General features: G+C 40.0%; 1 protein-coding gene across 2 annotated transcripts in view; it reads right to left on the bottom strand.

Annotated features, from left to right (window-relative positions):
- LOC106053020 (dynein regulatory complex protein 11-like) overlaps positions 1 to 20,882 on the bottom strand; it is a 33,607-nt gene extending 12,725 nt beyond the window's left edge. For both annotated transcript variants that reach the window (XM_056038949.1, XM_056038958.1), the window contains exons 1-6: positions 20,738 to 20,882; positions 20,415 to 20,528; positions 16,358 to 16,484; positions 11,040 to 11,219; positions 6,641 to 8,155; positions 3,893 to 4,055 (exon numbers count right to left, since the gene is read on the bottom strand). In XM_056038949.1, coding sequence (XP_055894924.1) covers positions 3,893 to 4,055; positions 6,641 to 8,155; positions 11,040 to 11,219; positions 16,358 to 16,434 — 1,935 coding nt within the window. In that variant the 5' untranslated portion in view covers positions 16,435 to 16,484; positions 20,415 to 20,528; positions 20,738 to 20,882. The remainder of the gene's footprint in view (positions 1 to 3,892; positions 4,056 to 6,640; positions 8,156 to 11,039; positions 11,220 to 16,357; positions 16,485 to 20,414; positions 20,529 to 20,737) is intronic.
- Positions 20,883 to 21,088: the final 206 nt, after the last annotated feature.

The following is a 21,088-nucleotide window of genomic DNA, read 5'->3' as shown; positions in this document are numbered from 1 at the left end:
ACAAAGTTTGTAATGTCTCTACACATTGAATACGGAGGGGGGTGGGGACTGAAAGTGAGAGACACGTGACAGAAATACAGACAAACATTAGGGACATTTCGAATAGAGAACTTTCTGCCTTGACAGACCAGGTGAAAATGACAATGACATGTATTTGGAAAATTTCAGTTTTGAAAGAGTAGTCAGCAAGACAAAATCAGTTGACAAATATAAAAAAGTCTACATCATAGCTCTGCCATTCTAAGTTTTAGGCCACTTAAGTTTGGGACTCAAGAGCTGTTATCTGACCTCTTAGCGAGGTGTATTAGACTGGCTTGACCCTAGATAGGAAATGTAGTCATCTGTACTTTTGATAATTTGCTCTAGCAAAAAAAAAAAAAAGGTTCAGCGTAATAAACACCAGATCTGAACCAACAGCCTCAGTAACAATCCTCAAGTCCAGAATAGCAGTTGAACAAAACACAAAAACAGAGAAAGACGTTTGTGAAGTAACAAGGAAGTTTGTTATTGTTTGACTTTTAGAGAACATCAGAGGACCGAGGCAGATAGCTTGATGTTAAGAAGGATTCAATAATGGTACCACAATACAGGGGCGGACTGGGTATCAAAATCGGCCCGGGCATTACCATATAAACCGGTCAACAAATGGCATGTCATATATTTTCGGTTTGGTTGGGGGATTTTTACCCCACTCCGCAATTTATATATATATATATTAGTGTGTGTGTATATCTAATTAATCTTCATTACATTATGATCTTTCATTCTTTCAAGCGTTTTTTTCTACCCTAGAATACTCTCTTCCTATAATTAGTGGAAAGACAGTACACACCGCCAAATGGCTGCTAGGGAGTTCGGGGGAGCGCTGCAAGCTCCCTCAGTGGGGTCCGGGGCGAAGCCCCGGAACCAAGCATTATTTCCGCTATTTTAAGCTTTAAAAATGCATATTCTGAGGTATCTACAGTGCAATTAGCCTGCTACTCTTCCTCTAAAAAAATTCAAAAACCAAATCTGCTAATCAATGGTGTCCAGCGACTGGTAGAAAATGGTAACTATAGTTTTGCTTTAGCTTTTCTATTGGAGGGGGGAAGGGAAACCACAAAACCCCTTTTGGATACGCTCATGAAATTTGGTGACTGTAGTTTGCTTAAGTTGGCTGCACTGGGGCAGTAAGTAAAGTTTCCCTTTCAGACAATGAGGTCGGAGGCAAGTGATGATTTAAAGACCCTCCCCTCCCGGCTACGCCCATGTGTTATATTATAGGTGTAAGCCTAATTCTCTACAAAATATATACAGTTTGATAACGCATCGAAAACTGGATGTATGCATTCGTAGGATTACATAATATATTCTATTTATACATGCATGTAGTCTGAAAACTATAAACAATACAATAGCAGCCTAATGAGTTTGAAGCTTTTTGGTATTACTTATAGATTACAGACGTTTCTTCAAAAAATAATATTGTTACGTCTTACGCATTTCATGTGTCAATCTAGTCATGCATGTTGATCTGTGAGTGAAAATATGCTAAATCATTGGTTTTCCTGGCTGACTCAGGCAACCCATTCCATTAAAAGATAAGAGAAAGCAGAACGGTTAGAGAGGCACTTACTTAATATAAAAAGCTCTTGCTTCCTCCTAGTACATTCTCAAAAACGCGATTTGTATATGAATATACTATGACCCATTATTTAAAACTAGTCGACCGGCGGCGTAGCATATGCCGCTATTTTGCATGGCCGGTCTTAGGCCTCTGCAACCTAAGCGACCGCAGTGAGCCCCCACTTTCAAAGGATCCGATTTTTCATAGGACCCGAGCTAATTCAAGGTGTATAAATTATTAAATTAAACCATTTTATAAATTAAAACAGATTTCCCGCGCCCTCCTGTCGATTTACCAGGAGCTCCTGGAAATCTCCCGAAATTGCAAAATATACGAAAAAGTCCTTAAAATATACGGAAAATATAGAAAAAAATTGTCCTTTTGGGGGTGTCATTCAATATGGAAAACGCCAATCCTACGCCCGATAAATAAAAACGGCATTATGCATTAGCCGTAATTGTGTAGTCTGGTCAAAGAAGCTTCTCGCGCCTCAAACTAATGAAGAGTTACTTGAGGTCAACAATTCTCAAAGATAGATTGAAACATTTGGTAATTCTGGCTATTGAGCGTGATCTTTGTAGGAAACAGAATTATTATGATATACTCTATAACTTTGCTATACGCAAGGCTCGTAAAGTAATTCTGTGCGTAGTAAAGAATGAATAAAATACATAGATGAATTTATTTTCTAATACAAACTCTTAAATCTCACAAATTATTCGCTTCCCTACCCAAACTTGCCCAGCGAAATCTGTTTCGCATAGGGCCCCAAAATGGTTAAGTCCGGCCCTGCTATTTAGTGTTTGTAAAATGTTTTACATGTTTCGGATGTTCCTTCAGAGTTGAAGATAGTTTACTTTTTAGCCCAAACCTCCCGCAAGACGAAGGGGGGTGGGAGCGGGCAGGGTTTGACAGTCCAGCGCGCAGCCATCCGTTGCGACGTGTGAATACCCACTTGTTCTCTCCCACCCCCTCTAGTTTTCTCGTGGACTATCCGCAGAAATAAGAGAGTGATCTTTCCTTTACTTCTTCTTCTCGTTTATATTGTTGAGGGAAGAAGAGAATTATATATATAGATATAAATCTCCTTTCATTTAATATCGGATGTGACAGCGTATAATAAATTATTGTAATAATTTTCATCATTAATGACTTCATACTAAGCATAAGTTTGCCATTGATTATAATAGTCTAACAGTTGATTTAGATCTAGATTTATTTTGTAATTAAATATTTTTTTTTGTAAGCCTTAAGTGTAGTAGCCTATATTTAGATCTATTTTATTAAAAATAAACAAAAAGAAACTTAATTTTTCTTTTCAAATCGCAGAAAGTAGAGCTTTATACCCATATTGAGCTGTGAATAAGTTGGGTGGTTTGCAATTTCGCGGCTGTGTGTATGTGTGTAAGTTAATTTCTATTAAGTATTGTTAAAGAGTTAATTGTCGCGCCTTTTTCTGCGTTATATCAATGTTTTCTAACTTAACCTCTCTCATCCCTCTTTTTGGTTAAATTTCATTGGAACCATTAAAAGACGGGGGAGGGAAGGAGCAAAAAAAATTGGGAGTGCCATCAAAGGCCCATGCTGACCAGCAAAATGATTAGGCCAAGCACAACCTCGAAGACATCAAAGCAGTCCATGCCGCTCGTGCATAGCAGAAAGTACGGTCTAACGTTTTGCAAATGATAATACGTACAGTGTATAGTGTATTTTTAAAATTTCTTGTTGAATTTCAAACAAAATTAATTGTAATAAGAAGTTCGGGCCTTTGTGTCTTGCTGCTGTGACTTTTTTTTTTTTTTTAAATTATCTGCATTGAAATTTTGTTTTCTTTGGTCGCGACCATACCGGCCCATTTGGTACCGGCCCACTGGGCATTTGCCCGTTTGCCCATATAGCCAGTCCGCCCCTGCCACAATACCGTCAATACCTGTCCCGTGTGGTCTTAGAAAAGTAATGGTAGAATACTTCTTAAGTCTCAACTACGCAGATGTGAGGAGAGGCAGGTTAACTTCTTGTAAGTGTAATCAGGACATAAAAGATGTTCAACTCTAATGGCATGCATATAAAGAAACATGCATTAATGCACCTACTACAGCATCAAGATCATTGTCTTGTATTGAAGGTCCACGTTGTTATAAAGTTTTTTTTGTTTCATTGGGTTATACTTATTACATTTTGAGTCGCTAGAGAACGTTCTTATTTTTACTTTACTTGTGTACAAGTACAAAATATTTATAACACATTGTATTACCGAATAAAAGCGTTTTTGTTTTCAATGTTTACCTTCATAATAAGATGCATTAACATTTTCATTCCGGCTTTAGAGTCATACTTGCCCATCAAATTAGTCGGAGTCAAGTCAAAGAGATTCGCCCCAGCTTCATGGCAGATAATGTTCACAAGCATCTTTTTGCCAGTTCCTCGAACTCCAGCTAAGAGAAGAGATCTGTAGAGCAAAAGCATCCCCGTTGACTTCTGGCAAAGACGTGTGAAAAAACAAAGAAATGGAGGGGGTATTTAGAAAAATGAGTGGCCAACTGATGAACAGTGCTGTCTTTACGTAACGTGGCAATGTGGGCACTTGCTCAGGCTTGATGGCTCGATAAAATGTAAATATGTGTACAGAGTAAAGAAAAATCATTTGCAGCCTTTATCTAGTCTAGCAATCTTTTATTAGCTTTGATGACTTATTTAGAGGTGAGTGATAGAAGAAATTTAAATGTACCGGTAACATTTTAAAACAGTATCATTTATCTTTCATTAAGACATCTTTCTAAAATAAAACAAGCAACATTTTTTTTAAATTCTTTAAAAAAAGACAACAAAATATAAGGAAAATAACTCCGCACTTACAACTAAAAATAATGTAGAAGCTATTTCCCTTATACGATATCAAACAAAATAATTAATTACCGATAAATGGTTAATTTTTTGTTTCATGTTTTGTTAGGTATAATAAATGTTTAAAGTTTCAACTTGATTCAATAAAAGGTGTGGGAGAAATAACATGTTCAATTCTCTGAAGGGATGAAACATATTTAGCCGTATCTGTGAATACTGAAGAATTAGATTTTTTCCTGGTTTCACGAAAGATAGATCTAGCTATAGTGCTGCTAAAGTTTGTCGGCTGAGACAGATCTAGCTATAGTGCTGCTAAAGTTTGTCGGCTGAGACAGATCTAGCTATAGTGCTGCTAAAGTTTGTCGGCTGAGACAGATCTAGCTATAGTGCTGCTAAAGTTTGTCAGCTGAGACAGATCTAGCTATAGTGCTGCTAAAGTTTGTCGGCTGAGACAGATCTAGCTATAGTGCTGCTAAAGTTTGTCGGTTGAGACAGATCTAGCTATAGTGCTGCTAAAGTTTGTCGGCTGAGATGGATCTAACTATAGTGCTGCTAAAGTTTGTCGGCTGAGACAGATCTAGCTATAGTGCTGCTAAAGTTTGTCGGTTGAGACAGATCTAGCTATAGTGCTGCTAAAGTTTGTCGGTTGAGATAGATCTAACTAAAGTGCTGCTAAAGTTTGTCGGTTGAGATAGATCTAACTAAAGTGCTGCTAAAGTTTGTCGGCTGAGACAGATCTAGCTATAGTGCTGCTAAAGTTTGTCGGTTGAGACAGATCTAGCTATAGTGCTGCTAAAGTTTGTCGGCTGAGACAGATCTAACTATAGTGCTGCTAAAGTTTGTCGGTTGAGACAGATCTAGCTATAGTGCTGCTAAAGTTTGTCGGTTGAGACAGATCTAGCTATAGTGCTGCTTAAGTTTGTCGGTTGAGACAGATCTAGCTATAGTGCTGCTAAAGTTTGTCGGTTGAGACAGATCTAGCTATAGTGCTGCTAAAGTTTGTCGGCTGAGATGGATCTAACTATAGTGCTGCTAAAGTTTGTCGGCTGAGACAGATCTAGCTATAGTGCTGCTAAAGTTTGTCGGTTGAGACAGATCTAGCTATAGTGCTGCTAAAGTTTGTCGGTTGAGATAGATCTAACTAAAGTGCTGCTAAAGTTTGTCGGTTGAGATAGATCTAACTAAAGTGCTGCTAAAGTTTGTCGGCTGAGACAGATCTAGCTATAGTGCTGCTAAAGTTTGTCGGTTGAGACAGATCTAGCTATAGTGCTGCTAAAGTTTGTCGGCTGAGACAGATCTAACTATAGTGCTGCTAAAGTTTGTCGGTTGAGACAGATCTAGCTATAGTGCTGCTAAAGTTTGTCGGTTGAGACAGATCTAGCTATAGTGCTGCTAAAGTTTGTCGGTTGAGACAGATCTAGCTATAGTGCTGCTAAAGTTTGTCGGTTGAGACAGATCTAGCTATAGTGCTGCTAAAGTTTGTCGGTTGAGATAGATCTAACTAAAGTGCTGCTAAAGTTTGTCGGTTGAGACAGCAGATCTAACTAAAGTGCTGCTAAAGTTTGTCGGTTGAGATAGATCTAACTAAAGTGCTGCTAAAGTTTGTCGGTTGAGACAGATCTAACTAAAGTGCTGCTAAAGTTTGTCGGTTGAGACAGATCTAGCTATAGTGCTGCTAAATTTTGTCGGTTGAGACATCTAACTAAAGTGCTACTAAAGTTTATAGAGGTGCTAAAGTTTATCAGTTGAAACAGATCTAACTAAAGTGCTGCGAAAGTTTATAGAGGTGCTAAAGTTTATCGGTTGAGACAGATCTAACTAAAGTGCTGTTAAAGTTTATAGAGATGCTTAAGTTTATCAGTTGAGACAGATCTAACTAAAGTGCTGCTAAAGTTTATAGAGGTGCTAAAGTTTATCGGTTGATATTTAAAATTGTTTGAACAGAGTCGTGTGGGAGTAGGGCAACATTGTAGTGACCTGGCCTCTTACACAAATCAAACATTTAAATTATGAGAACATATACAAATCATGAATATGAAATTAACAAATAGACTCCTTCATACTAAATTGAAGAATTATTAAGCAATGTTAACCAATAAACTTGAATCTAGCATTCGTTTCTAGAACTAAACACACTTGTTATGAGAACACCTAGCCCCTTAACTGGCCATTAATGGCTACTAAGATTACCTGTTCAACGGAGCCAATTGATGAATATCTTCTGAGCCGAGCGGAAGTATGGCGAACTCAGTGACAAGTCGTCTTACGTCTGCCAGTGAGGGCAATGGGTTGAGGTTGGATTCCTGAGTATTTGTCCCGGAGTAGCAGAAGGCGCCAAGAAATTCCGAGAGATGAATGGGATCCGGTTTCTTAATGATTTCATTCAAAACAAGCTCTTGGTAGAGATCTTCCATAGTCCGATCTTTGGTCAAATCTTTCTCTTTTTTACCTTTCTTCTTTTTCCCTCCTTTTTTCTTTTTGTCTTTCTTCTTACTCTTTTTCTTGACCAGTGGAGCTTTCTCTATCGATATCTTCATATTTTCAAGCTCAAATCGCATCAACTTATCCACTTCTAATCTAATCTGCTCTGCTATTTTCAGACGTATTGCCTCTTTTAATATTTGCGCATCGTGTTTCTGGTGGATGTTCTTGGAGTCGTCCTTATAAAACCAGTATTTCATGTACTCCTCCTTTTCCTCTGTCAACAACGGCATGACTTGAGATTGGGGAATTGTCCATTCAAATTCTTCTTCTTCACCTTTTTTGGGTTTCTTGGTTTCTTTCTGTTTCTTTTCTTTTTTCTTGGATTCCTTTTTAGCTGGTTTCTTCGACTTATTGTCGTCAAACATTTCTCTAATGTCTTCCTCAACCTGTCTTACAGTTTTGGAGCTGAACAGAAAACTGCTTCCACCCATTTCTTCGTCTGGTAAGTCAGGGAAAACCCCAACAAGGTTTTTGATTTCAAGTAGCCATTGTATAATATTGTACTTGAGATTTTCTGCCATGCTCGGCCCTTCTCTGGTCAATATATCATCTTCAAGCATAATCTTATCGTACTCATACGAGTTGATGTTATCCTCTACCTTTTTCTTATTCCTAGCTATGTGCTCCTCTTGGTCCTTTAAAATGGCTTGCATGCTGTCAGTGGGCTTTGATAACATACCCAGAAATTGTTGCTCCTCTTCGCGCAGACGTTTACTCTTGATCTTGTACACGTAGCATGCCCAGCGATCAGCTGCCTTCCGGATCAGTTCATAGTTATTTCTCATCTGCGAAAGTTTGCACGCGGTCTGGTAAAACCTAATGCGCCCCATGTAGGCTCTTTGGTGTCTTTGGATAAGAAGAACAGCTTGTTCTCTGTTCATAGTTACTGCAGAATGTCTGTCGGTTCTTTCATTCGTTTCTAGCTTCTGAAGGATAGTTAACAGAATGTGCTCCCTGTTCTTGTAGACATCGTATCTATCATCATGGAAGTATTTTGGGATGGGTAGCACAACGTCCTCCGGGGTGAGGTTTAAATCTTGAAGCACGTCATCGAAGAACTGAAACTCTCGGTCATCAAGTCCTATCATCAAGTCCTTCAGCTCCAAAATTCGTGTAAATATGCCAGAGAGACAGGTTTTAACAAGCAGACGTTTCTGTGGGTGGATCATATAGGTGTAGCACTCTTCCAGACGTCGAGCTATCAAAATATATTTTAAATACCTGGAGAGAGAGAAAATAGAATATTGGGTCAAGTCAGGTGCTCCATTCAGATTGTATTACACAAATGTTTTCGTAAACGTGTTAATGCTATTATGTTTCTTATCCAACGTAGCTTTGATTAGGACTTAGTTATTTCATCACACGGAACTGTGTCCTAGAAACTAGATTAAATATTGAAATGAACAGACGTGATAGCCAAAATAAAAGGAAATTTTGATAATCTTTGATAAACAATCAGTAATACATCGTATACGTCACTATGATTTTTATCAGAGCCATGGCGAGTTTCCTAGCTTCTACACGCGATTCAAAACGGTTGAAATCACATAATGTGAGAAGTAGATCTAAATCTAAACGTCTGCTGGGCGCAAATATTTTGTAGGGTATTTTGTCCTTACACTTTCAAACATAACAATGCCATGAGTAATTCTTTGTGTCAGGAAAAGAAATCAAGAATTTAAATGTCTAAACAGACTGGTAAAAGGTAAAGTGAACAGCTTCTGACTAGGAATGAAATACTAACGTTCGCCGAGCTCTCTATCCCAGAGGCTCTCAAACTAAAACTTTTTATGAGACTTTCCTGCCTTGAGGTGCGGTGAGCACTACAGCGGAGCGCTAAAAGGAAGCTCTAGGTCCGAGCTTGAATACATGTGACGATACCCGATAAAAATATGCCTTCCCTAAGTCCATTTCATTTATAATAGAGCCGATTTAAGTATTCGACTTTGTCGAGATGTTTGTAACTTTTATGAACAAAAGGGAAAATAAGTAATATTCATTCTTATGTAACAATAGGTTTTGTTTACTTAAAGCTAATATTTTTTTAGCTTCTTCATAATATTATTACATGCCTATTGTATATAAAGTGGCGTAATCTAAAGCAGCTGTTTACATTCACAAATTCGTTTGACATACTTCTAACGGTATGATATAATCATGTTTGACTCACTTAATGTAACAAGCTTACTTGATTACTTGATGATATAAACCTATTTCACTTATGATACAATTATGTTTTATTTACTTCATCAAACAAAAGTATTTGACGTACTTTAAATTAGAAACCTATTTAACCCATTCCATGATACAAACCTGTTTAACTTACTCCATGATACAAACATTGTTTCAGTAAGCACTTACTTCATGATACAAACCTGTTTAACTTCATGATACAAACCTGTTTAACTTCATGATACAAACCTGTTTCTCTGACTCCATAAATTCGTTCTCTGTCTGGTTCGTGTCGGACGTCCCTTCAGAAATGAACATTACTACGTCCTAGTTCAAACCTTTTCCTGGACGTCAGTGTCAGGACTGAGTTGTGGTCAGCTCTTTGTCTCCTGTTACTTTGGAGGAGGAAGTTGTGAGAACGAAAGAACAAAACACATCTACAAGAAAAAAGTGCTTGACAGGCATGGACTGACACAAAACACATCTACAGGCAATAGAATACTTGACAGGCATGGATTGACACAAAACACATCTACAAGAAAAAAGTACTTGACAGGCATGGATTGACACAAAACACATCTACAGGCAATAGAATACTTGACAGGCATGGATTGACACAAAACACATCTACAAGAAAAAAGTACTTGACAGGCATGGATTGACACAAAACACATCTACAGGCAATAGAATACTTGACAGGCATGGATTGACACAAAACACATCTACAAGAAAAAAGTACTTGACAGGCATGGATTGACACAAAACACATCTACAGGCAATAGAATACTTGACAGGCATGGATTGACACAAAACACATCTACAAGAAAAAAGTACTTGACAGGCATGGACTGACACAAAACACATCTACATGCAATAGAATACTTGACAGGCATGGATTGACACAAAACACATCTACAAGAAAAAAGTACTTGACAGGCATGGATTGACACAAAACACATCTACAGGCAATAGAATACTTGACAGGCATGGATTGACACAAAACACATCTACAAGAAAAAAGTACTTGACAGGCATGGATTGACACAAAACACATCTACAGGCAATAGAATACTTGACAGGCATGGATTGACACAAAACACATCTACAAGAAAAAAGTACTTGACAGCCATGGATTGACACAAAACACATCTACAGGCAATAGAATACTTGACAGGCATGGATTGACACAAGACACATCTACAAGAAAAAAGGTACTTGACAGGCATGGATTGACACAAAACACATCTACAGGCAATAGAATACTTGACAGGCATGGATTAACACAAGACACACATACAGGCAATAAAGTACTTGACAGGCATGGATTGACACAAGACACACATACAGGCAATAAAGTACTTGACAGGCATGGATTGACACAAGACACACATACAGGCAATAAAGTACTTGACAGGCATGGATTGACACAAGACACACATACAGGCAATAATGTACTTGACAGGCATGGATTGACACAAGACAGACATACAGGCAATAAAGTACTTGACAGGCAGGGAATGACACAAGACACATGTACAGGCAATAAAGTACTTGACAGGCAGGGAATGACATAAGACACATGTACAGGCAATAAAGTACTTGACAGGCAGGGAATGACACAAGACACATGTACAGGCAATAAAGTACTTGACAGGCAGGGAATGACACAAGACACATGTACAGGCAATAAAGTACTTGACAGGCAGGGAATGACACAAGACACATGTACAGGCCATAAAGTACTTGGCAAATATGGTATGATATGATACAAACCTGTCTGACGTACTTTATGATACAAACGTTTTTGAAGCACTTTGATTACACAAACCTATTTGACTTAATAACGTAAACCTTTTTGACTTACTTTATTATACAAACCTATTTGACTTTATAACGTAAACCCTTACTTTATGATACAAACCTCTTGACTTACTTTATGACACAAAACTGAAAAGCCTTGTCTCTGTTTTTGATTGGCTTAGGTTCTTTTGGTTTTCCTTTCTTGTTAAAAAACAAAGCATTTTCTTCTAAAATCATTCGATTGATATCCAATTGAACTTCATGCCATTTCCTATTGCTGTAAGCATTGATCGGTATTGGCGGATTAATATTCCTGAAAAAAAAAAAAAAAAAAAATTCTAGTTATAATATGGCCTCCTTCAATGGCTCATTTCATACAAATGAAACGAAAGCCTGGGCGACATCGCCCACACAGTTCCCACCCTCTCCACGCAGCTGATATTTCCAAAGGTGTGACAGGTGTATGAAATGTGACGTGTGTTTGGCGCGTTTAATGTCTAGGGGATGATTATTTTTAAAGCTATCACACACCAACCTATCAGCATATGAATCGGGAGCAGGCACGCAACGAGACAAGCAATGAAAGATAGATACAAAAGTTAAAATAAAAGAATATTTATTTACATAAATATACATATAAGAATAAAAAGGGGAGGGTTTGCATCTATCTCTAAATAATACTAGATTTAATCATCACTCTTGCACCTAATAAGAGAGTATGTCACTTTGTCATCTGACTTAGCTGGTTGTCCTGTTGATGTCGCAGCTGGCTGTGTCCTGGCTTGAGGTTCTGCAGCTGGAGGTGGCGCTCTAGCGGATAGAGGGACGCCGGTGATATAGTTCTTGTGAAGTCTCAATCCCAAGTTCTAGTATCTGTAGTGGGCACAGTAGGGCGGGTGGCTGGCTACCGTGGGCACAAGGTTACTGCGGGCAGAGCTGATCTACCGTGGGCAGTGTAGTTGACAGGATATGTCCAGTGAGTTGCAGAGGGTTGGCGTAGCTATGACGTCTCACACAGATCTGAATCTATAGGGACGTCGCACCTAATAGCTTGACAGGTGGGCTGTCGAATAGGCGGGCAATGCCGATAGCGCCAAGTGGTAGAGTTGAGTAGATCTCAGTAGGCAAGTGCAGTGCTGAATAGCACTAAGCACACAAATAGGCAGGTAAGTAGATCGTTGATCCAATAAATAAATAGGCAGGTAAATCCAATAGATAAATAGGCAGGTAAATCCAATAGATAAATAAAGACAAGTTAGGACATGTCTCTCATGCATCTTATCGATGCCCTCGACTGAGGTGCATTCGTCAGATTGGTAAAATTGCTTTAGAGCACAAAGGGGAGATGATGACAAATGGGATTTGGAAAATAGATGGCAGATAGTAGCAATATAAAAATGTACATCAAAGGGAAAGTAATAATATAAAATAAATAACACAGGTGGATAGAGAAAGAGAGGGGGGTGGTGAATTGGGCGGTGGTCAGCGACCAAGACGGTTTGTTTACATATGACCGTGGGTCGAGAACAATGGAGCGCGCTTGAATGGAGAGGGTGTCCGTTCAAGCGGCGCAACTCTCGTTAGAGTGAAAGGGCTACAGGGGAGATAATTCAATAAAGGGGAGATAACTCATATCTCCTTTCTAAGCGCAGTATTAGTGCGATAGTAAAATTATCAAGGCTGTCAACCGAGATAAAGGAAATAAAATAAGGTGTACAAATATATACATGGTGCATCAACGATCAATTGAGCAACATAGCATTAATAGATTAATGCAATACTAAAATACATACATAGCACATGTTTATGTTTTCTACTTACGCCAGTGAGAAATACACAATGCACTAATTAAATCTAAATGAACTAAGCAAAATACACATGATAATATCCAATGGAAATATACACAGAGTAATTAAGATGGAACTTGTGATTAAGTTCGGCTTACCACCAGGTATTCCTCTAGGAGTGAGAATAAATGATATAGTCCAGACTCGATAGCTCAGCTTGAATGCGAAAGGAGAGAGAGTCTGACTTGATTTAGTTTACCTTATATACAGGCCTGGAGAATGTGGGCAGACACAGGAAATGTCCTAGGCTAAGAATTATCTTACACGTGGGGGAATTAGACTTGAGATGGGAGTCGCACACTGGGAAGGTCAATGGGCGTGTTTGTCGTCGTGGTCTCCTAGATCAAAGAGAGACGCGGGAGAAAGGGGGGGGGAGTGACTTGCATTCCACACAAGGTGGTGTCATCTGAGCCCGTCAGACATCCGGCCGGTACGATCAAAGAGAATGTGTCTATCTTTGACCCGGTCAAGGGAAGATAAGTCGGAAGACGCGGCCTAGCTATCTCCAATGTGGTCAACTAAGTCTAGCCTGGAGGAGAAAAGGTGGTGCGGGTGGAGAATTCAGGGGTAGGATGGGGGAATAATTAAAATAAAATAAATAAATAAGGACAAATAATAATTAATGCTGTGATAAATTTGAGTGACTCTGACAGCGAGTTTTTGACTTGTCACAAAAGGAACGGCAGGTGCTGATACAGTTTGGGATCAGTGGTGTCGCAGGTTCTGCCACTGTGTCACCGGCTCTAGATTTTACCATGCGGTTGCCTTTCTCATGTTTGGGTATAGTCATAAGCATTGGCGTAGCCAGGATTTTTTTCGGGGGAGGATTTTTTTCTCCTCCCCCCCGCCCCCCCTTCCCGCGAAAAAAAATAGTATGTATGTTTGTGTTTACATGATCTTTATTACATTCTGACCCTTCATTCGTTCGGAAGACGTTTATTATGCCCTAGAATGTTTCTTCCTGGAGTTAGTGGAAAAATTGTAGATTGCCCGCCATTGCCAGCAATGGGGTCTGTGGGAGCGTTTGGAGCCCCCCCAGCGTGGGGCGAAGCCCCGCCGCCAAGCACTATTTCTGGTATTGAAAGCCAACAAAATGAATATTTTGAGGTATCTACAGTAAATTTTCCTGCTATTAAAAAGTTTTATTTCAAAAACCTAAAATCCATTCTCACTGCCTTACTGGCGCCAAGTTGTACTAGGATGTCATCGCAACTCTTAGTATGCGTAATTCATTTTGTCGGAAAACATGTCCCGCAAACCTCATGCGACGCTCTGTCACAACCATACTAAGATGTCGACTCCCGATTCGGCAAAGGATTTTCCTTGACTTAGACCCGATCTCTATAACTGACTCCTAAAATATGTCCTAGCCATCTTTGTTGAGCCACATTAAGTGTTTTTCAATTTTGGCAGATGACTATTCACTGCACTTCGATTATGGAGCCCCGCCACTGGTAGAAATGTATAACCTCTCTTTAATACTCTCTTGGAATTAGGTGACTGTAACTTGCTTTAGATTTTATATCGAAAAGGGAAGTTTTATCGTCAAAATGATCTGTTGAGGGTTTTAAACTAAAAAATCTCTAGAGTTGTTTTTTTCTTAATTCAAAACCCCATTTAGCTACGGTCTTAGAATTTGGTAACTGGAGTTTGCCTTACAATAATATTGAAGATAGAGGTTTTCCACCTCAAAACTCTCTGTAGGGGGATTTTAAACTCAAAAACCATCTGGAGGGGTTTTAAACTTTTAAGAAAAGCCATCTGTAGGAGAGGGGTTTAAACTCAAAACCCCCAATTGGCTTGGCTACGCTCAAATAATTTTAGTGTGTAATTTGATTTTTTATATTAAAGATGTATTTTTTTAGCATCAAACCCCGCTGAAAGGGGTTTTAAACTCAAAACCCCTTTTGGCAACTCTCATAGCATTTTGAGTGCGTAATTTGCTTTTTTTTTAATATTGAAGAGTTATTTTGTTAGCTTCAAACTCCACAGGAGGGAGTTTAAACTCAAAACCCTTTGACTACACTCATAGAATTTTGAGTGTATAATTTGCTTTGTTTTTAATATTAAAGAGGTATTTTTTACCTTCAAAACCCGCTGAAAGGGGTTTAAACGCTCATAACATTTTAAGTGCATAATTTACTTTTTTTTCATATTGAAGAAGCATTTTTAGATTCAAAACCCGCTGAATGGGGGTTTAAACTCAAAACTGAGACGAAACCCATTAAACTACGCTCATAACAATTTGAGTGCGTAATTTTCTTTTTTTTTATATTTAAGAGGTATTTTTTAGCTTCAAACCCTACTGAAGAGAGGGGGTTAAACGCAAAACCCTCATAGAATTTTGAGTGTGTATTTTGCTTTTTTTGTATTGTATAGGGGGTTATAAAATCAAAATCTTCTAACTGTAAAAAAAACCTGGTAGGGAGTTTTAAACTCAAAACCCGCTGGTAGGTGGTTTTAAACTAAAAACCCCCTGATAGGGGTTTTGAACTCTAACCCGCCTGGTAGGGGTTTTAAACTCAAACCCCCCATGTAGGGGTTTTAAACTCAAAACCCCCTGATAGAGGTTTTGAACTCAACCCCCCTCTGGTAGGGGGTTTTAAACTCGAAACCCCCTGGGCTGGGGTTTTAAACTCAAAACCCCCTGATAGAGGTTTTGAACTCAACCCCCCTCTGGTAGGGGGTTTTAAACTCGAAACCCCCTGGGCTGGGGTTTTAAACTCAAAACCCCTTAGCTGTGTTGGGGCAAGTGATGGTTTAGTATTAAAATGTCACCAAAAAAAAACAAAAAAACAAAGCAAAAAATCAATTACTGAATTCCGATCCCCCCTCTGTGTGTGTGTGTGGGGGGAATTTCATTTCGGGGGGGGGGGCTGGCTACGCCTATGGTCATAAGTCAGCAGAGGTTTGAATTCAGAGGTTTTTTTGTCTCTCCAAGGTTAAAGAGCCTTTCCTGCCCGAAATAAATAGTATTTAATTGTTATACAATGGGGTCGTGGTGGTTGAGTGATAAAACGCTTGGTTTCCCAGCGAGTTCGAATCCCAGTGAAGACAGAATTTTGAATTTTAGGTATTCTTTACGGACCCCTTAGTCCACAAAACTCTAATGGATACCTGACATTAGTTGGGGAAAAGTAATGGCAGTTGGTCGTTGTGCTGGCCACACGACACCCTCGTCAACCGTGAGTCACAGAAAAAGAAGATATTTACATTATCTGCCCTATAAATAGAAAAGTCTAAAAAAGGTATTATATTTTTATTGCTATGATATACCGGTAGTTACTATCATCTCTAGCCTGGTGATTACAAATGCCCAACTTGTGACCGTGCATGTGTATCGGCATCGGTCACCACAACGTGTTCCCTGCTACTGAGTTTAGGTCTTCCAAGAAAGTATGCAAAGTTATTGATACTAATGGACTAGCTTATAAAAGTATAGAAAGCTACTGACGCCCAGCTTGTGGAGGTAGGCCTATGTAATTAGATTATAGCCTACTCAGCTAAATATGACTGTAAAGGCAAATAATAGGCGCGAACAAGAGTTTAAAGGGGGACAATGAAAGTGAAACACGTGCTGGCTATTCTAAAAAGTTGAACTTACCAAAAAAAACCATCGCTAGATTTGACACTCGATTTTTTTTTCTTTTTCCCTTTCTTCTTGCTTTTCTTGGGCGCCATTATTTTCTTCTTTTTTTTTTTCTAGAGATGGCCGATCTTACTCACATCGCCTATAAGTTACAGAGAAGATTTTTTCATTAGGATTTGAAATTGTTAAGTAAGTTGTCTCTTACATTCAAAATGATTTCATTGTTGTATGCGCGGTTGTGTGGTATGCGTGGTTGTGTGGTATGCGATCTGGACTGTCGTTCGGTTGTCTCGATGGTTCCGGCTCGAAGCCTGCTCACTGCCCCCCCCCTTGCCCCCCCCCGCCCCCCGTGAGGTTATGACTAGGATGTAATTATCTTCAAATCTGAAGGAACATCCGAAACATATCAAACATTTTACAAACATTAGGATCTGAAGCCGTCAATTCATGTCTCACATTTTTAAATAAAGGGAGAGTTTGCTTTGTAAAAAAATGCGGTGTTGGTCTACATGCGTGTGCTGTTTTAGAATCCATCTGTTTGGCCGACAGCAAGCAATGACAGCTCACAAGATTGCAAAGTGTGCCAAATCATCTTGAAAAGCAATTCCCAAGCTCAGAACCACGGAGTAGAATAGCTGCACCCATTTAAACCCTACTAGCTCTTAGGTCTACTTCACCCAGTCACAGCCGAGCTAAACAAAGTTGTATGACAGCTACTCCAAGTTACCGTGTAGGCCTATTAACTAACGCCACAATTCTAGCTAGACCTAGAAATTGGTTGGAAATGGTCTAGTAGCTTTTAGGCTTCCTAGCACTTTGATTAGATCTGGTAGCTTTTAGACCTGGCGTTCCAGTACCATCTGATCGTGGTCGCCAGGTGAACACCCTGCTCTCTTAGAGTGGCCAAGGTACTGGTTGCCCGCTACTGATGAATGAGCAGGCAGAGAGTGTAAAATGACATCAAAGGGGTTATGTCCATCCCCCCCCCCCGTGGGGCCCCTTGCAACGGTGAGTAAGAGACCTAACGGGATCTCCGAAAAGCAGATAGCGCTGGACACCAACTCGAGGGTTGGCTGGGATCTCCTAGGTCCCGGTTGATTCGCGGGTCTCTCTTTGGACAAAGACTGGACTGACTGGCGCGGCCATAGCGGGCTGTGTCGGGCGGTCTGGTTGGAGTCCACGAGCTAGGCTCTAACTAGCCCTTTCCCTGGTGCGCTAGTGGAGGAATACGCCGCGATAAATGGTAATTCGTTAAATGGTAATTCCGATACTGGGAATATTACGTGTACCACCCCACTCCCTGCAGGAACCTATTTTGCCAAACTGTGGTGGTGAGCAGGTTTTTCCTTGCCCTCCATGCTGACATGAGTATAGACCATGCACACTGCTGCATATGAGCAGTAACTAAGGCCGCCAACGGTCTTAACCATACATGAATGACAAGTACTGACAAGAAAAAAAAAGCGGACACGAGCAGACCCGAACAGGCTCCGCGTCCCGGGTAGCGGGCGTCAGGCCTGGGCACGAAAAGTCCACTACTGGTTGCCCCGCGACCTCGATGATGGGGGAATTTGTCAGATCGCGAAAAGTGGACTAAAATTCCTCCTCCAAAGTCCTCTTCTAAACGTACACTGCATTGGTACCTCCTCCGGAGGTCCGATACGAACCAGATTGCTGGACGTCAGCCACAACCTCCTGTGGATAATGATACGTGCCAGGCCGAACTGACTGGAAGCGATTCAGTGATGAGAGCCTCCTGCTCTCAAAACAACCAATTAGACACTAGTGGGATCAAAGCCACCCCAGGGACTGAGGCAATGAACACTAGGTCCCTCACGATCTTACAACTAAATATCTGCAAGGAAATCCCAAAAATTTTAGAGCTCTCTAAACTCCTCCATGAGAGGTCATTTGATATAGCATCATTACAGGAGACCCTTACTGGCAAGAGAAATGCCAGTATAATTGGTTACACAAGTGTAAGTGCACAGACTGCCGGGGACTGATAACTTATGTTCGCAATAACTTAGTTACATAAAACAAGTCCCAGGTCCACGAATGCACGGGCGTAACGACGTCACCACCCTCGAGATCCATAAGCAAGGGCAAATAATCACGGTTACAAATCTGTACAACCCTCCCAAACACAATATCAGTATAGAAATTGACAGCACAAATATCAATTCTCAAAATGTCATCGCGGGCGATTTCAACGCAAAGTCTCCACAGTGGAGCCATGACGTAACTGACTCGTCAGGACACAACATACATGAACTGCTCAATAACACAAATCTCTTTTGTCTACAAAATAAACATATTCCCCCAACATTATTCCATACTGGTAACGGCAGTCAATCCAGACCCGACCTTACTCGTATAACTGCAAATTTAGAATCCAATACTCAATTTCAGGTCCTGGACGGCATTACTGTAGTGCTAGTCACCGACTCCCGCTCCAGTCTCCTAGCTATGGGTGGCGGCGGGGGAGGGTCGCTCGTAATAGAAGAGACAGTCGCGCCGCAGATAACATCCGCCTAGCCATTGGAGCTGTCGTTTTTATGCAGTAGGCGCCCTCACATTGATGTGTGAGGGGCAATGAAACGGCAGACACCCTTGCACGAGAGGGAGCTATGGCAGCCACACACCTTGAAACACCAAGCACGTTTTTACAAGCAACGGCAGCAATCCAAGCACTCATTCATGAGAAGTGGTTCAAGTCCTGGGAGGAATCCGACAGAGCACGTAGTGTCTGGCAGCATATGCGTCACCCAGGTCGCGACGATCCGTGGTGAAGTTAAGTAGGTCAGAACAAGCAATAATTGCACAGTGTAGGACGGAACATTGTCCTGTTGGGGCATTTTTTTGCCAGGTTCCGCCCGAACTACGACTCCCGATGCCGTTACTGTGGAGAGAGTGTCGAAACAGTGTCGCACGTCTTGTACTAGTGTCCCCAGCTCCGAGAGCTAAAGGAGGGGGGGGGAGACGTCTCTGAGCAGTCACTCGACTTGTATGGTAGCTACGAGGACGGTACGTGCCGTTTTGACGCCGCCGTTTTGGCGCCGCCGTTTTGGCGACGGGACGTTTTGGCGCGAGCCGTTTTGGCTCCGGGACGTTTTGGCGAAAGATATCATTTGACGATAATTTAATAAGCACGTAGCTTTTTTTAATGAACCCTTGAATATATATATATATACCCTATGTATAATTAACTTAGAGTATTTTGAGAAACATGGTACATGTATTATATTTTTACTTATATTAGCAAGTGTTTGGTATGTATAGTTGGAGATACCTTACAGTCATTAAATAAACAAATGTTAATGTAAACAAATAATTGCATCAATTTTTAGTCTATCATCGTTTCTTTTTGTTTTTAATTTTAAAGTAATATCTTAAAAAACTTTTTTGAAAATAAAAGTGTGCCTCTTAATAAACACACATACACAAGCCAAAATGATTATTATAGAAAATGATGTGAAAAACAAACACACATTTACATTTAATACGTGAAAAATATGTCTTAACACAAACACTCATGCAAAACATAGATATAAATAATTCTTTTAAAAGAAATAATACAATAAACGTACATAATGTATTTCGCGCCAAAACGTCCCGTCGCCAAAACGGCTCGCGCCAAAACGACCTTCGCGCCAAAACGGCGGGGCCAAAACGGCGTCGCCAAAACGGCGGCGCCAAAACGTCCTGCTTCGCTACGAGGCATTACGCCGAACGGCCCAGTTTCTTGTCAGAGCACTACGGGAGGATTGAGTCCTTCCTGCTCTGATTTTTCAATAGGAGTTCATCTCAGGTAGATTTTAGACTTCCAAACACTTTGTAAAGATCTGGTAGATTTTTAGATGATTTGAGCATGACACACATCCCCACAAAGGCGGATCCATAAGCAGTGGCAAAGTTATGTAACGATCAATTTAATACGAACAGATAATGAAGCCCCTGCTGTTAGTGTGAAAAGTTACTTTGGAGTTAGGCTGATTATTTTAAAAGCTACTAAATGGGACTACAGATTATAGATGACAATCTGATATAACCTAACTCGATTTTCTCTTACAATGGTAATAAAGTAGAGTTTGTCTCTTCACCGACTTGTATGTCCGAAAATCTCACATCAACTAAATGTACATGCTTCTCCCTGGCCGGTGGCGGAGTCCTTCAAGGAATACATCTGAAACATATACTAGACTTTATGGTCAAATGTGAATTAAAAATTCTATATTAGTGTCTGTCTAGATCTAATTATCTAGATCTATACTATGTATTTCTCTTTAGTTTTTGACTAAACTCTAAAAAAAAAATTAAAAACAAACAAACAAACAAACAAAGATTGCCATGTCTAGCCTAAATGGTAGAATGGTAGTCTACTTCTTGAGATACCTTGGTCTGCTTCATTCTGTTTCTATTATCCCATTTTCTTGTCTTTCTAACAATGCTTCATTCTTATTGGCAATGACTTTTTTCTTTTAAATAAAAAAAGATTGCATTAAGAAGTGTACATTTAAAACATAACGCGACTATGTGTTCAAAAACAGTACATAAATGTGCTTGATATTAACAAACAAAACGTCCGAAGATTAAACAACTAACCAAAAAAAAAAAAAAACTTTTTCAAAGGCAATTCCTTCTTTAAGCACTTTTGTCTTACCATGATTAGGTCTAGTTGGTGCCAGTGTTTGGAGCGAGGGTGCCGCCAAGATACTCTATGCTGCGGTTTAGTCTTGAAATAGG

Source organism: Biomphalaria glabrata, chromosome 1 (assembly GCF_947242115.1).
Source record: "Biomphalaria glabrata chromosome 1, xgBioGlab47.1, whole genome shotgun sequence".
In the NCBI taxonomy this organism is placed as follows: Eukaryota; Metazoa; Mollusca; class Gastropoda; family Planorbidae; genus Biomphalaria; species Biomphalaria glabrata.
Note: the sequence above shows the minus strand (reverse complement) of the source record. Positions and strands in the feature narration are given on the sequence as shown.